At 41.2% G+C, this 13004-nt stretch overlaps 2 protein-coding genes across 2 annotated transcripts; both read left to right on the forward strand.

The window, feature by feature from the left end:
• The first annotated feature begins 3435 nt into the window (after nt 1–3435).
• On the forward strand, nt 3436–4815 carry LOC142170483 (uncharacterized). The gene is made up of 2 exons (XM_075232404.1): nt 3436–3714; nt 3892–4815. Exons 1-2 carry the CDS (start codon nt 3436–3438, stop codon nt 4813–4815), a joined length of 1203 nt encoding a protein of 400 aa, XP_075088505.1.
• A 1024-nt stretch (nt 4816–5839) lies between these two features.
• LOC142170484 (uncharacterized) lies at nt 5840–7167 on the forward strand. The gene is made up of 3 exons (XM_075232405.1): nt 5840–5956; nt 6107–6432; nt 6849–7167. The coding sequence occupies exons 1-3, from the start codon at nt 5840–5842 to the stop codon at nt 7165–7167; spliced, it is 762 nt and encodes a 253-aa protein (XP_075088506.1).
• Nucleotides 7168–13004: the final 5837 nt, after the last annotated feature.

A 13004-nucleotide genomic window follows, 5' to 3' on the forward strand; every position in this document is an offset into this window, starting at 1 on the left:
GTTTGATTTTTCAATTTGGTGCGATCTTTTGGTTCGGTTTGAACATCCCTATGCCCTACTCCTAGCGGACCATGATGAGACCATCAAGATAGACTATATTGTACTTTGCATATATAAGTGACAAAGACATGTTTGAGTCATTCATAAATTATCAGATAAACTTTACTACTACAGACATAATGTGTTTTAATATCAATAAACTGATGATAAAACTATCCATGAAATAATCTTATCATTCATATATATATATATATATATATATATATATATATATATATATATATATATATATATATATATATATATATATATATATATAATGCTTCTCTTTGAGACTATTTCTATTATCTAAAATTTTGTGGAAGCTGCATATTAAAGTGGAGTATATATCTTTATCTTATCATCCAATGCGTAAATTGCTCACTTCAAGATAAATATGTCCTTCAAGGAAAACTCTTGCTAGACTATATATAAAACAATTAGAGCAACTGATTTCCCAGTAATCCAATTTCTACACTATTTTGTTTTAGTCCTTTAAAAATGAATGACTTTTTTTTTTATATTTAAAAACATTCAACCTTTAAATTATTATTTTATTCTTAATGATGTGATTTAGTAATGTGCCGGAGAATTTCGGCACATTTCAATACTAATTGCTTAGATTTTAGCTTGTTTTGAATGCAATTACCTCCCTTACTTATGTAATTTTAGTGTTTTTGCAGTACATGAGGTTTAAGCACCCAAGAGCATGGAAATGAAAGCAAAAAGCCACAAAAAACAAGAAAAGAGCAAAATGTAGCAAAAATGTGGATATGAATCCTACATGCGAGCCACATAAGGTGCAAAGGATCGCAAATCAAAATAGAAAGTTAGCCAAAATCTGGTGCAAGAAATGCGGTCTAGAATGCAATCGCATAACAGGTTTACGGACCGCATAATGGACCGCAAACTCATGAAGAGAAGTGCTGATGGTGGAAAATGCGACGCAGAATGCGATCGCATAGCTAGAATGCGGTACGCAAACCCACAATGCGACGACAGCCTGGAAATTAGGGTTTTGAAGTGCGATGGGCATGAAGAGAATGCGGGACCGCATGTCTGATTTGCGAGAGAAATGCGGTCGCACACTTGACCTAAAAGGGCATTTTTGTCCGTTTTCTATCTCGGTTTTTGGCCCTCTATAAATAGATTTATTGTGATTTTGTGGGCTCATCAGGTCTGACTTTGAAGCTACAATACAAGGCATTAATATTCCTCTCTTTTGGAAGCTTTTGGGTCAAGAATCTTTCACTTTGTAAGTTTTATGGCATTAAATAGTGTCTTCCTTTTGTATTTTAGCATGTGTAGCTAACTTTAAATACTAAGGTTGTGGACCCTAAATGTGTGTTATGTTAATGGGTGTTTAACATTGAATATATATATAATGGTTGGGTGATATTTATGTGTTTAACATTGAATATATATATATAATGGTTGGGTGATATTTATTTACTTCTCATTCTTCATTTATTGTTGGTGGTTGCAAACATTAACAAGTGCCATTAAATTCTTGCTTTGCTTGGGAAAGTGGGTTGAAATTTGGAAGAAGTAAATATCAAAGACTCAAGGCTCTAAACCTTGTTTAATAGAATCTCTTAGGAATAAGTGAGTTTTATTCGGCATATATTGATTGTTCTTAATTGCAACTCTTTTATATTTGGAAAAAATAATAAAGAGGAAATACTACCCAACTATTGGAAAATATTGGGTAGAAATTTAGACATCATTTGCATATCAAAAGGACCTTCCATTATAAATATATCATATTAACACCGATAGCATTACACTTCATTAAGGAGGGGACACAACCTTGGTTTCTTTAATCAAATTATTTACATTCTCAATATTTCAACTAGCTGTTACTTCAAATCAATGTCAATTCATACTCTTGTTACTGTTAACTGGATAGAACTATGACTTTAGTCGAGCAACACACTAATCGAGTAACCTTTTCATACTTATTCCCTGTGGGATTCGACCCCAACCTTGTTGGGTTATTATATTTGACACTGACTGCCTTACACTGTTTATTAAAGTGTAATTTGAGTGTATCAAACTTTGGCGCCATTGTCGAGGAATACGGTTTTGAAATTACTAATTAGTGTGTGCTTTACTTTACGTCTTATTCTATTCCATCACACTTTGCTTGTTTTGCTTAGTGTTGATAGGAAAACATGTCTAAGTATGGTGATGATGTAGAGGCAGAAATGTGAGAAAATCCTTTTGCGGACATTGAGGAGTACATTGAGGATACAAATGCTATTGTACCTCCGGTTGTTGGCGCTACAACGTTCAAGGTGGAACATGGTTTAATCCTTATGCTCAAAGCGAATGGGTTTTTTAGGAATTCCACTGATGATGATCCGACATAACATCTTAGAAACTTTTTGGGTGTGTATGCAATGCATAAGCAGAATAATGTCTCTGATGATGCCCTAAGGTTGAGATGCTTCAAGTATTCTCTAGTTGGGGACACAAGGAAATGGCTCCAAAATCTACCCCCAAACTCCATTCATTCTTGGGCCGAACTTGTCCGAGCCTTCTTGTCTAAATGGTTCCTGCAAAGTAAGAAGTCGGAGCTCCGAGATAAAATTTTCTTTTTCAAGCAAGTACCGGGAGAACATCTACATGAGGCATGGGATCGTTTCAAATTATATTTGGTGAGGTCTCCCAACCATGGTTTTCCGGATTCTATTTTGTTGGAGAAATTCTACATGGGCTAGGATCCTATGAACCAATCTATAGCTAAGAATGCAGCTGCCAGATCTTTCATGGACAAATCATTCGCAAGGGTGGCACAAATACTTGACAAAATGACAAAGCATAATCAAGCATGACACTCCGAGGATACCAAAGGTGAAATTACATATGGTTCTCCTTCCTTGAGCAACATGATCAAGGAAAATCAAGAGAGAGATCAAGTGATTGCAGGGCTTGCTACAAATGTTAATGTGTTGACAAAGATGTTCACTGAAAGCCAAACAAAGAAGGTAAATGTGATTGAGGATGTGCAACCCGTATCCAATGAGGATTTTGAGGAAGCAAATTATGTCAACAACTCTCAAGGAGGGTACCAAAGGCAAAAATACCAAGGTCAAGGACAACAAAACCAATGGAGGCCAAACCCGCAAAGGGCAAGGCTACCAACAATGGCGAAATCACCAAGGTGGCTCAAACCAAGGAAATTGGAACAACAACAACTTCTCAAACCAGAGTTCAAACCCTTATGTCCCCCCAAAGGGTCACTATTCAAATCAAGGTTCCTCAAGCGAGTCTAAGTTGGAAAGTATGCTTGAACAGGTATTGCAAAATCAAGAAAAATCTGACACTTCTATGAGGAACATGACCTAGCTTGTTGGCTCTCATACCGCATCCATTCAAAAATTGGAGATGCAAATGAGAGACCTCTCTAGGGAGAAAAATCCAAAGCAAAAGGGAACACTCCCTAGTGACACAATTGCAATCCCAAATGGTAGTGGGAGTGGCCCAACTTCTCATGTCATGGCAATTACTACTAGGAGTGGGAAGATACTACAAGGAGAGGGTGAACAAGTGGTTGAGATAGAAGAGTTCAAGAAAGGGGTTGAGGTTGAAGATCCAAGTGTTGTCGAAATTGAGAAAATTTTGGAAGATGCGCAAGTGCAAGAAGAGAACCGGGAAGCGGTAAAGGAAAAGGTAAAAGAGACTCCAAAAACTCTTCCACCTATTCCTAGACCTCCTCCTCCATTCCCTTAAAGACTCGCTATGAAGGTTGATGATAGCAAACTCGAGAAGTTCTATGATATTCTCAAGCAATTATTGGTGAATATCCCATTTGTGGAAGCATTTCAAGAGATGTCGGGTTTTGCTAAGTATTTGAAAGATTTGATCACCAAGAAGAAAACCACCAAAAATGAAGTGGTGAATGTGACTCACCGGGTTAGTTCCATCATTGCAACATCACCTGTTCAAAAGAAAGAGGACCCAAGAGTTTTTTCCATTCCTTGTACCATCGGGGTACATGATTTTGCAAGAGCCCTTTGTGATAATGGAGTGAGCATCAGCTTGATGCCTCTTGCCATTTACAATAAAGCAGGATTGGGTATGCCAATGCCCACAAGTATGAGATTGCAAATGGCCGATCGTTCCATCAAACGCCCGGTGGGAATTATTGATAATGTACTTATGAAGGTGGGAAAATTTCATTTACCCGCCGACTTCGTAATCCTTGATTGTGTGGTTGACAAAGAGATCCCTATCATCTTGGGGAGAACATTCCTTGCCACGAGAAGAGCACTCATATATTCGGAACAGAATGAGATTAAATTTCGTGTGAATGATGAAGAGGTTACATTCCAAGCAAGAAAGGGTATGAAACTACCGCATGAGTATGAAAGCATCTCGGTGATCTATATTGTTGATGAAGTAGAGGATGCGGTTGAAATAAAAATGGAAGAACAATGCCTCGGCGAAGCATTGGCGGCTATTTTGGTGAACTTTGATGGTGAGGATATGGAGGGATATATGGAATCGGTAAAGGCATTGGAGGGGCTTGGTTCTTACACTTATGTTCCAGAAAAGCTCTCTCTCGACTTGGAGAATAGAGCCACACCTCACGCAAAGCCATCTATTATTGAGCCATCACAACTAGAGCTCAAACCACTTCCACCACACTTGAGGTATAGATTTCTTGGCTCAAATGATACTTTACCGATAATAGTTTCTTCTTTGTTGAATGATGTGCAGGTAGAACGATTGTTGGAAGTCTTGAAGAAGCATAGGCAAGCATTGGATTGACAATTGCAGACATCCATGGGATTCCCGCGGGGATTTGTGAGAACAAGATCCAACTAGAGAGCGAGACAAAACCAAGTGTGGAACATCAACGACGATTGAACCCCTCAATGCAAGAGGTGGTAAAGAAGGAGATCATCAAGTGGTTGGATGCCGGGGTAGTCTACCCCATTGCCGATAGTTCTTGGGTGAGCCCGGTGCAATGTGTGCCGAAAAAGGGAGGCATGACCGTGATCGAAAATGAGAAATATGAGCTCATCCCAACAAGAACGGTGACCAGATGGAGGGTATGCATGGATTATCGGAAGCTTAACAGTGCCACATGCAAAGACCATTTCCCTATGCCTTTTATTGATCAAATGCTTGATCGGCTAGCGGGAAGGTCATTCTATTGCTTCCTTTATGGATACTCTGGCTACAACCAAATCAACATAGTCTTGGAGGATCAAGAGAAAATGACTTTCACTTGCCCTTATGGAACTTTTGCCTTTAGCCCGATGTCATTTGGTTTGTGCAATGCTCCGGCCACTTTTCAAAGATGCATGATGTCCATTTTCTTCAACATGGTAGAGGGCTTTCTAGAAGTCTTCATGGACGACTTCTCGGTAGTTGGTGATTCTTTTGAGCATTGTCTTCACAATCTTAGACAAGTGCTTAAGAGATGTGAAGAAACCAACCTTGTGCTCAATTGGGAGAAATGTCACTTCATGGTGGACGAAGTCATTGTGTTGGGGCATAAAATTTCAAAGCATGGCATAGAGGTCGACAGGGCAAAGATCAAGATTATTCTAAGCTTCCTCCACCTACTTCCGTGAAAGGTGTTCGAAGTTTCTTGGGGCATGCCGGGTTCTATAGACGCTTCATCAAGGATTTTTCCAAAATTGCAAACCCTATGTGCAAACTCCTTGAGAAGGATACCAAGTTTGTGTTTGATGAGAAATGCCTCAAAGCCTTTGAGGAATTGAAGCAAAGGCTCACCACGACACCTATTATTGTCACACCCGAGTGGTCCCTTCCTTTAGAGCTCATGTGTGATGCCAGTGGTGTAGCTATTGGAGCAATGATTGGCCAACGTCGCAACAAAGTTCTCCACCTGATCTACTATGCAAGAAAAACACTCAATGGGGAACAAATGAATTACACGGTAACAAAGCAAGAACTTCTTGCCATTGTCTATGCCTTTGAGAAGTTCCGGGCTTATTTGTTGTGATCCAAGGTGATAGTGTACACAGATCATGCGGCTCTTCGCTACCTCATGGCAAAGAAGGATGCAAAGCCTCGGTTGATTCGATAGGTCTTGTTGTTGCAAGAATTTGACTTCGAAGTCAAAGATCGCAAAGGAACTCAAAATCAAGTGGCGGATCATTTGTCAAGGCTTGAGGAGGCAGAGAGACCAAAGGAAGATCTTGAAATCAACGATGCATTACCTGATGAACACATATTGGCACTATCTAGCACTTTTGCTCCTTGGTATGCCGATATTGCTAACTATCTAGTGAGTGACCTTATCCTGAATGGATTGGAATCCTATCAAAAGAAGAAGTTTTTGAGAGACTATCGGCAATACTATTGGGAGGATCCATTCTTGTTCCGTGTTTGTGCTGACAATATTATCGGAAGGTGTGTTCCGAAAGAAGAGATTATGCCAATTCTAAAGGCATGCCACGACTCACCGGTTGGGGGTCATCATGGAGGAAATCGAACAGCGGCTAAGGTTCTTGAATGTGGTTACTATTGGCCTTCAATCTATCATGATGCCAATCAAATGGTCAAGGCTTGTGACAAATGTCAACGACAAAGTTCAATCTCCAGAGGCATGAAATGCCAATGCACTTTGTGATGGAGATAGAGATCTTCGACGTATGGGGAATTGATTTCATGGGGCCCTTTGTAAGTTCTTGGGGGATGAAATATATTTTGGTGGCTGTGGACTATGTGTCCAAATGGGTTGAAGCGATTGCCTTACCAAACAACGAGGCAAGGAGTGTGACCACATTCTTGAAGAAAAACATTTTCACTCGGTTTGGCACTCCTAGAGCCATTCTTAGTGATGGTGGGTCTCATTTCTGTAACAAGGCTTTCACGGGGCTACTTAAGAAATATGGCGTCAAGCACAAGGTAGCCACACCTTATCATCCGCAATCAAGTGGTCAAGTTGAGGTTTCCAACCGGGAGGTCAAGAGTATTCTAGCAAAGACTGTTAATGCAAACAGGACCGACTGGTCAAGGAAGCTAGATGATGCATTGTGGGCGTACCGCACGGCGTACAAGACTCCTATTGGTACTTCTCCTTATCGGTTAGTCTTCGGAAAAGCTTGTCATCTATCTGTGGAATTGGAGCATAAGGCTATGTAGGCGTTGAAAAGGTTAAACTTGGACTAGGCTGAAGTTGCAAATTTGAGATTAACACAACTCAATGAAATGGAGGAATTCCGTTTCCAGGCTTATGAAAGTGCAGCTGTGTACAAAGAAATGATGAAGTTCGTCCATGACAAGAAGATCTTAAAAAGAGAGTTCAAGTCGGGTGACTTGGTATTGCTCTTTAACTCAAGGCTCAAATTATTTCCGGGCAAGCTCAAATCAAAATGGTCTGGTCCATTCAAAGTGGTCACTGTCTCTCCTTTTAGAGCTGTGGAACTAGCATCGAAAGATGGGCTCCGGACATTCAAAGTAAATGGCTAACGAATCAAACACTACTTGCGCACAGATGGAGAAAAACATTTGGTGGAGCAGCTGGCTCTCAAAGATGGTCTGTGCCGGACCATTGAATGAATCCAAAAGAACAACAACTTTGTCATGCCGCGAAGTTAAATCAAGTGCTTCATGGGAGACAACCCATGTGTGGTAACACCCTTTTTGTTCTTTAAAGTTTCCTGGAGCAATTTAAAGTGTGAGGTAGAGTGCAGGGGATCCAAAAGATCACAACACTGGGTAAGAATGCATAAGAAATGGAAGAAAAACCACTGTGTGAAGTTTGCTGCAAAGATGCGGTCGCATTTTCACTATGCGGACCGCATTTTTATCGCAAACCAAAACAGTGAGTTTGGCTAAAATTGTTGGTCAGAATGCGACAAGGTGGTGCACTTTGCGGACCGCATTTCAACTATGCGATCGTATTGTGCACCGCATTATCGCCCTTCAGCAAGTTAATTGAATCCATCGCATAACACTTATGCGGTCGCATAGTGCGTTATGCGGTGACTTTCCAACCGTAAAGTGGTCAGGTAAGTCGTCGCATTCTCTCATCTCTCACATATTCAAAACAAAACAAAAAAAATATTTTTCTAATAGAAGAAAACAAAAAAAAGAGAGAGAGAAAAAGGAACGAAAAGAAAAGAGAGGCAAACACAGACCGAAAAAAGGGGAAAAACGGCTAGTGATCAAGTCTGACAAAGGATGAACAACCATTCATAATCTCCATAAGGAATGTACTCATCTTCACTGGTATGTATGCTTGCTCTAATTCTCTAGTTCCAATTTCACGTCTATCTCTTCTGTGTTTTTCTTTATTTTCGTTCTTGTTTTGATCGTGTTGTTTTTCGTAGTTGTTTGTACATATCGTTGTCGATTCTGGGTAGAAAATGTAATTGGGATGCTGGGTAGCAAGAAACAGGGCCGCCATTGTTAAAGGTTAGGTTGAATTTATTGGGACGATGGACTATGCGGCTCGCAAAAACCCATAACCCTAGGTTGTCTAAGGCAGATGACAAAATACGGCGAGTTTGCAATCGCATAGTTGATATGCGGACTGCAAACTCAACGCATATTGATTCAGTGCACCCAGTTTCTCAACATGATTTTTGCGATCGCATTTCCTACTTTGCGGTGGGATTTGCGATCGCATTTTAGGTTTTGGTTTTCTGCGGAATCAGGTTTGCGATGGTTATGCAGTCCCTTAGTGGTTATGCGATCGCATAACCCATCGCATATTTGTATCATTTCGGGAGCTGCAAGTTTACGACAGGTTTGCGGTCCACATAGTGGTTATACGATCGCATACCTGTCACATTCTTAACTTCTTCTTTAATTTTTTCTATCTTTTTCGCACTGTTGCTTGCCATGTCGCTCACAGTTCACTTTCGTGCAGATATGGCTGCCAAGAAATATGCATCTTCTGCACTAAAAAGGGCCTCCACCAGTCGTCAAGCATTACAATCAAAACGACCCTGGACGGATCCTAACATACCACGTCCCTTCCAGTTTGATGATGATGAGGAGACCTTACCTGTAGTAGACCTACAGGCAGAGGCAAGACGAAAGAGAGGAGATGATTACCAACTTTGGTTTGCAGTCGAAGGTTCTAGAGAACTCTATCGAGAAGGGCTAACAAAAAGAAAAATTCTTCTCGAGAAGCAAGTGAGCATGAACGGACTTAAGGAACAACACCCCCACATTTGGGAGAACATAACAGCTAGAAAATGGGAGTGTTTCACTGAGTTGCCAGATGACTATAATGAAACTCTTGTCCATGAGTTTTATGCCTCATACGGAGCTTCCCGGACTGCTCACCACAAACGCAACATGGTCTTCTATGATATTGTGCTAGTTCGGGGGAAAGAAGTGAGCTGCAGCGCTAAATCTATCAACAAATTCTACATCCCTGACTAGAGCCCAGGAACAGCTGAGTACCAAGCCAAATGGGTGAACCAGGAGAATGAGCGGGGTTGGATAGCATCTATGATCGCAAAGGGGACCCCTGCATGGATCAACCCTGTGCACAAAATCTACAAAGAGGATCTTACTATAGAGGGTCGATTTTGGCTCAGTTTCATCACATCTCGACTGATACCATCCACAAATGAAACTGACATCAGCATTGAGAAGGCTCTTCTCATTACATGCATTATGACGGGCATCAAGATCGATGCAGGTGCCCTTATCTTCCAAGAGTTAGGGATCCGAGCAAGGCAAAAATCCACTTTACTGCCCTTCCCCCGTCTAATCACAGCCCTCTGCAAGGCTGTAAACGTCCCACTCATGTCCCATTCCGACAAGACAGGGAAGGTGCTAAAAGATATTGACATCACTCACATTAGTGATGTTGTCACTCCCCCGGAGGTTCAGACCCCAATTCCAGTAGAGCCCTCAGAGTCCCAGATTCCTGTGTCCCCTCAGACCCCGATTGCATCTACTTCCACTGCACAGCCTGCCTCTCAGTCCACCATTGCTCAGACTTCTGCTGCACTACCAACAGTCTCGAGGCTTGGTCTCATTGCTCAGCATGACAATGCCAAAGTAGACCAACTTTTGAATACCCTGCCCAACCTCATCAAACAAGCCCTAACTCCTATACAATCCTCCATGACAGCTCTCCAACAACAACAAACAGTGTATGGGGATCGCTTGCAGTAGCTTGAGTTAAGGGTTGAGAAGGTAGAGCGCGGTGAGGTTAGTGGTTTGCCTACACTCAGGGAGGAGGTTGCTTCTATGAATACCGAGCTCCACAAGATGCAGACTTTGGAGTTCGATCTATCATCCCTTCTGCCCAAGGATGATGAGCAGGGAGCAGGCACAACAGCTCCAGACTTGGGTCTTGATTTCACTACCCTAATGGCAGACATTGCGCCTCAGATAGTTGGGACTCCCAAGCCTCCAGCTCCTCCGGTACGTATTGATATTCCTAATGCGGAGGTTTCCATACGATCTACTGAGGCCGAGGAGGAGGAGGCAAATGAGGGCGAGGATGAGGAGAGTTCATGGTCCTCGGATGATGATGGCCCTCAGAAGAAGGGTAAGTAGATTGCTGCTCCTACAGTTGAGGAAGTGGAGCAAGCAGAACTTCAGGTAGCAATCAAACATTCGCTAGCAGATTTGGCCGCCCATGTAGATCCTTCGGCCACTCAGCCCTCAGTGGGCGAGGCTAGCAGCTCACAGGCCCCAGCTCTAGTTCTAGACCAGCCAGAGATCCCTCCTCCATCAGTGGAGGTCACTCCTCAGGCCGACCTCTCATCGGTCCCAGCTTCAGCATCAGAGGGTGACCCCACCATCACTCAGCCGGTTGCCGACTCCCATAGCGCTTAGTGCGTGTCAGGGAGCCCCTTAAACTCTACTCTATGTTCTTATGCATTGCGGACAATGCATGCCTTTAAGTTGGGGGTGGTAGCCTTGTTTATACTTTTGTGACATTAGCAACTGTTGTACATATTTATGCCTTTATGTTATAAACAAACTTATGTACTCATGTGTATTTTGTGATTCTATGTATGTTAGTGTTTTGTGATTTCCGTACATAAGTTATGTTGTGTAGTTCGTAATTTGTATATATTAGTGCTTTGTGATCTTCGTGCATAAAGTATTCTATCCTTGTGCAAAAAGAACAACAAAAAGAATTAGCAATGAATTTCCCTTGGTTTTTCTTTGCCAGGTTCTTTTCCAAGGGTGTAATAGTAGAACCAGGACAGTAGAATGAAACATATTGACCGGTTTGGTGTAATTGTCTAGTCTCAAGCAGGTGTGTCTATATATAGCATATACCCTTCCATATATATGTAAAAAAAAAGAGATCAACTGTGTGAACTTAAAGCTCGCTCTGTGACTCTATGTCTACCTAGAGTTATACTTGTATATCTGATGAAAGTTTTGAGTTGCCAAGTGTTGACTCGAGGGCTTCAAACTATGTTAGCCAAACAGTTCGTGTGCCATGTGTGTGAGTTCTTTGTGTAAATAATTCTTGTATTTTCTTCTGCCATCTAGAACTTGCCCCGTTGGTTTTTCGATGCTTATAATAATTACACTTGGTTGGAGAAATGACCTTAGGCAATCTTTGTGATTTTTTTGGAAACCCAGTTAGCCTTTCAAGCCACCAATTGTACAGATAGTATCACTAGTTACCCCATTTGAGCCTTTAACCTTTTCTTTGGCTACCTCATTACAAAACTTTCCCTTTTTGTGAAATAATTCCCTCTTTTGAACCTGTCCCTCCTTGAGCATTGAGAGTGAGGCTAAAAGTCTAAGTTGGGGGTGTGGTGTAAAGTTAGAAATTGGCAAGATTGTACAATGAGCGTAGGAAAGTGAACCTCAAAATGTGAAATTATTCAAGCTCCAAAAGAAAAAAATTTATAAAAAAAAGAGAGAAATATTTGTATGTATATAAATTATGGAGCCTTGAAGAAAATTAGAGAGGCAGTTAAGGTGGTTCTATATTGGGAACTAGATGCCAATGAGGCTATGGGGGTTGAAGAAAAAAAAAAGTGTAAAAAGAATGACAATTATGAGTAGTGTTCAAGGAGGATGAAGTCACTTGTATCCAAATATTATCCGACCCTTCCCTAAGCCTACATTACAAACTTAAAAAGTCCTTATGGGATCCCCAACCGAGCGTTCTTAGAATAAAGCGATGAATTAAAATAAGGGCAAGTCTATGGTATAGTATGTTGAAACACTTGAAATTTTCTGAGAGTGAGTGTCTTTGTGAATTCGTCCCTTTTTGTTGTTATTGTACATATTGTGATTTTGGGACTTTCTTTCTAGTGAAGGCACATGAACTGTAAGGTTGAACACAAGTTGAGTTGCTGAGTCAAATGCAAGTGCACTCAGTTGAGGGTAGCATTTTGTCATATTGTCTGAGGCTCAAAGTTCACAAGTTGATTAGTTTTCCTTGTATATATTGACGGTTCAGGAAGGGTAAAACAACCGAAGATGCATGCTTGAAGTACTAGCAACAAACACCATCCATGGTCATTATTGTTTCATGTTTGGTAGATGGAGTCTAGACTAGAATAGTGTTGTTTTAGTTGATTGAGGACAAGCAAGAGTTTAAGTTGGAGGTGTTGATGTGCCGGAGAATTTCGGCACATTTCAATACTAATTACTTAGATTTTAGCTTGTTTTGAATGCAATTACCTCCCTTACTTATGTAATTTTAGTGTTTTTGCAGTACATGAGGTTTAAGGGCCCAAGAGCATGGAAATGAAAGTAAAAAGCCACAAAAAGACAAGAAAAGAGCAAAATGTAGCAAAAATGTGGATATACGACGCATTATGTGATCGCAAATCCTACATGCGAGCCGCATAAGGTGCAAAGTATCGCAAATCAAAACAGAAAGTTAGCCAAAATCTGGTGCAAGAAATGCGGTCCAGAATGCGATCGCATAACAGGTTTGCGGACGCATAATGGACCGCAAACTCATGAAGAGAAGTGCTGATGGTGGAAAATGCGACGCAGAATGCAATCGCATAGCTTGAATGCGGTAC

Source organism: Nicotiana tabacum, chromosome 16, assembly GCF_000715075.1.
Source record: "Nicotiana tabacum cultivar K326 chromosome 16, ASM71507v2, whole genome shotgun sequence".
Classification (NCBI taxonomy): domain Eukaryota; kingdom Viridiplantae; phylum Streptophyta; class Magnoliopsida; order Solanales; family Solanaceae; genus Nicotiana; species Nicotiana tabacum.